This window comes from Pterocles gutturalis, unplaced genomic scaffold, assembly GCF_000699245.1.
Source record: "Pterocles gutturalis isolate BGI_N339 unplaced genomic scaffold, ASM69924v1 scaffold13474, whole genome shotgun sequence".
Taxonomy (NCBI): domain Eukaryota; kingdom Metazoa; phylum Chordata; class Aves; order Pterocliformes; family Pteroclidae; genus Pterocles; species Pterocles gutturalis.
Window position 1 is genome coordinate 6,549 of NW_010130878.1, and position 4,259 is coordinate 10,807.

Below are 4,259 nucleotides of genomic sequence, written 5' to 3' on the forward strand. Positions count from 1 at the left end.
TTCAGTAGCATTACTTAGTCATGAAGAGTGATATCTTTTTTCCCTATTGCTAGAGTAAGTGGTCCCCACCAAGCCTGCCTAGCCTTGAAAGAGACTGGGTAAATCTGAAGCAAATCAATGGATGTGTTTTAGTAATCTAGTAAGGTTTTAGTTAGTGCTTTTGCATTTCAAGCTGCCTGAAGCATGAGTATTTTACTTTCAAATGCCTAGCTGAACCATTTGAAGAAGGCTTTATCAGCAGTGGTATTAATTTATTAATCTCAAAAAGGACATCCTAAAAAATGCAGAGAATGACAAAGTCCCCTTACAGTGGAGGCAACAGTATAAATGTAGTTCATTATATAAAGGGCTAACGGGGTCTGGCTGGTTCCAGGACTGTTGTGTGATACATAAAACCCAGGTAACCAGACACAGGCAGAGCAAACTTCCCAGCAGGAGTGATACAAGTGACTCTCTAGTCTTTGTATCTTCCTCTAGAAAGCAGACTTGAGATGCTTCAAGCTTCTGGCACTAGGCAGCAGAGGAGAGATTTCCATCTCCTCCAGTCTCTTGGAGAGCTTTTTACCAAAATACCAGAAATATATATTTTTTTGCCAAAAACCCATGTTTTCTGGAGCATTTACTCTGGAGGCTACCCTCTAGACACACCATGATGTCTTCAGCTGGCCAGTACCATGCTAGACAAGTACATTTCCTGGGGAAACCTGGGATTAATGTTACTGATTGTGTGTGTAAAGTGGCAGGTAGCTCCTGAGGTAGAGGGGTCTCCAAGCATAAGATATTTTTCTTCTTTCTAGCCGTTACTGATTTCATCCTTACCCTAATGTATGTACAGGGAGATACTGGACAAACACATGTGCTGGCATTGGCGCCAATAGTTGCCTGCACTTTACTAGCCTCAGGTCGTGTGCTGCTTATGGCTGGCCATACTCCGTTTCCTCTAGACATCACTCCTTATTGTCCTTCTGTTGATGTGCTTTTGCTTGATGTAGCTGTGTGGTTACAGACCCTTGTGATGCATGGACCCAGAAAGGAATAGTAGGCACTAGTCCTCTTCTACTTGGAGAAACTGCTCAAACCTCTGGAAGAACTACCCTGAAAACTTTGTTCATAAGAGCATTAAAGACAACATTTTCTTGAGAATATGGGACAACTGATGCATAAAAAATTTGAGTGATTTAAGCAATTTTATTTTAAAATCTAATTGGTTATTTGTCCAAAAGTGAATTGGCTACATTCAGGTTTCTATGAAATAAATTAGGCATCTTCAAGATATACATCTTCAAGTTACCTAGGAACATTAAACTAATATTAGAAATGAAAAGTCCAAGATACAGTATAAATATTTTACTCTAATTTACTTTCATATTTTCAGACTTCTGACATCATCCTGTTGCCTGTTTTTGCAATGTATTAAAGAAAGGAAGTCTAATGACCTATTTTGTTTCTTTTATTAAAAAAACCAAACAAACCAGAAATGCAACGTAGCCTTGGGAAACACAATCCTCTTTTACTGACTGTTGTTAGTTATTATTAGAAGAGGTAACCTTTTTTTGTTTGCCTTCTGGGGCATTTTTAATCTTTTTATTCAGATTTGTAGGTGTAAAAATGACAAAAGCAACTAAGATGAAGTTTAAAATTAGCTGAAAAAATAATAGTCCAAAGGATGTTTAGGACTTTCAAGCTTATCAACACAGCACAATATTGAAGTATGGAGAAATGACCATCAGAGGTTGGTTTTTTTTTTGTTTTTTTTTGTGTACACAGAGGCATAAACAGGAATACACAAGGAATACAATTTTTTCTTTCATGTGTGCTTTGTTGAACAGTTTGTAAACACTAACTCTCCACCTTTCTTGTCTTTTAGCCATATAATCAATGAGCTGATAGAAACAGAACGGGTTTATGTAGAAGAACTTCAAAGCATAATAGAGGTAAGAAACTTCTGAAATGACTTCTGGTGCTGAACCTCTAAGTCAAAGCCTGAACAGTTGGTAAACACTGTAACTCTCCACCTTTCTTGTCTTTTAGCCATATAATCAATGAGCTGATAGAAACAGAACGGGTTTATGTAGAAGAACTTCAAAGCATAATAGAGGTAAGAAACTCTTCTGAAATGACTTCTGGTGCTGAACCTCTAAGTCAAAGCCATCACTGCGGGTGCACATCCTTCATGGGATGAGCACTCTCCCCTCCCACCTTGTGTTTAGAGTACAGAGGCTCTGTTAGGAAGATAGCTCAGCCTTGGCGATGGAAAACGCGAAGGATGTTTTGAACATCTTTCCTCAGGGCTTCAAGGAAGAGGCACTTTTTCTGACCCCAGCCCACAGAGTGATAAAGTTGTGTGGTTCTCAAATTTACGGACAGAGGAATAGTTAATAATGTGCCTTTTGAAAATATCATCATAGGCTTCAGAAACGGCACCCTTGATTTCCATGGGGCCAGACACTAAATTCCTGTGAATGTAGGTTTGGAAAATGATTGAGAAAAAGGAAAGCCCTCTTCCCCCTCTTATTTATTGTCCCATGTACTGTCTGAACACAGAAAAGAGCAGCTCACACTGCAAATATAACTCTTGAGCTTTTGAGACTCCTAGGATACCAGCACACTCCGTGTATGTGGTGTGAGGTCCCCAGTCTGTGGGAGGGTGGAGGCTGAGTAGGGCTCAGTCACGCTTGTATTTGGGTGGGACTTGGAGGACTGAGTGATTTCTTTTATAACCATGCGGTTGCTTCTTTATTGGATTTGATCTGTGGGAGCGGACAGCACTGATAAGTGTTATATTACTCGAGTTTAAAATCTGTACTTGGAGTGTTCTCCTCTCACAGTTTTTATTGAAGAAACACAATCCAGTTTCTACAAGAAATAACCAAATATTAAAGCCAGCTACCACAGTTCAAAATATGAATCCAAACTAACACTTTTGCAATGAAGCAGTGTTGCAGAAAGATATGTGTCTATCAAACTTAGCAGTTTCCATCCCTACATGACCAAAATGGCCTTTGAATCCTAGGAACATCATTTCGTCTTTTTTTGTTGATCCAGAAAACTGCCCATTTCTGGTTAAAAATGTGCTTGCATAGCTATTAAGGCTAAAAGCTCTGGGCAAAATTAGAAGCATCAGAAATTTATGGGAGCAACCAAGAAGCAGGCATAAGAGAAGCCTTTGTATGCTCTGTTGAGAACATAAAGCACATAGACTTTGGGGCTTTTCAGTGTCTCAGACATAGTATTCTTCCCAGGTAAAAACAAGCTGGTTTTATTTTCCACTCTTCTCTTCAGGGGTACGCTTCAGAAATGGACAATCCCAGTTTAGTACATCTGATTCCATCTGCACTTCAGAACAAGAAGGAAATTCTTTTTGGAAACCTCCCAGAAATCTATGAATTCCACAACAGGTACATGGGAACTGGCAGTTGTCCTGCACCCTTGAGTGCTACTGTCATTTCTACTTTCTTTATGTGGGGTGCTTTGTCATACTCGCACATATGCAGACAGGAAAAGTCATCCTCACTTTGCTTCTGTGTGTGTCCTATAAAATCCATGTATGGAGAACACCTCTGAGATCATCTATTTCATCCTTTTTTGTGAAAGATTATACCCTTTTGTGCATTTACTAGTGATTTCTCCTGGCATTATCCATTGTGAATGTCCCTCATGGTGAGTATTTTATGACCTCTCTTGGTAGATGTGACAGGACTAAATCCTGATGTTCTTTCTCTGGCAAAACTCCTCTGTGAGGAAGTTTTCTTAGTGTTCAGCTTATTTATCCTGTATTTCTGCTATGACATCAGAAGACATTATATATTTGATAGCACTTTGCTTAAGGAATTTTATCCTTCACATGATCATGAATCTTTCCAGAAGCCTTGTCCACACTATGGAAAAGGTGATCTAGTGCCCATAAATACAGAATACCAATTATGAACAAGATTAACCTCTTTTCAGTCCTCTTTCAAAACACAGAGCTTAGGGCTACTTCTGTAAAGTCCCTGCTTTTCCAAGCCTTGATTAAGTAAAACTGGCTGTAGCTGAAGTGAGAATTTAGGAATTCTTTTGGATAATAATTGCCCATAATATGTAACAAACAGTTTAACAAAATAAATTTTAAAAATTCCTCTTTTGCAAGTTTAAATATTATGCCAGAGTAGTTGATACATAGTAGAAAAATTATTTTCCAGTTTATGTATTATTTTGAAAGACTGTGTCTTCCACTTGGAGAATGACACTCCCCTCCCTTTGCAATCCTGGTCTTCTTT

The 4,259-nt window shown here is 38.7% G+C and overlaps 1 protein-coding gene across 1 annotated transcript in view; it reads left to right on the forward strand.

Moving 5' to 3' along the window:
• Positions 1 to 1,867: 1,867 nt before the first annotated feature.
• The window catches only part of LOC104466845 (guanine nucleotide exchange factor DBS-like), a gene marked incomplete at its 5' end in the record, with an annotated part of 38,065 nt that continues 35,673 nt past the window's right edge, over positions 1,868 to 4,259 (forward strand). Inside the window, 2 exons of the mRNA XM_010080398.1 lie at positions 1,868 to 1,934; positions 3,283 to 3,398. Of these exons, the coding sequence (XP_010078700.1) occupies positions 1,868 to 1,934; positions 3,283 to 3,398 (183 nt within the window). The remainder of the gene's footprint in view (positions 1,935 to 3,282; positions 3,399 to 4,259) is intronic.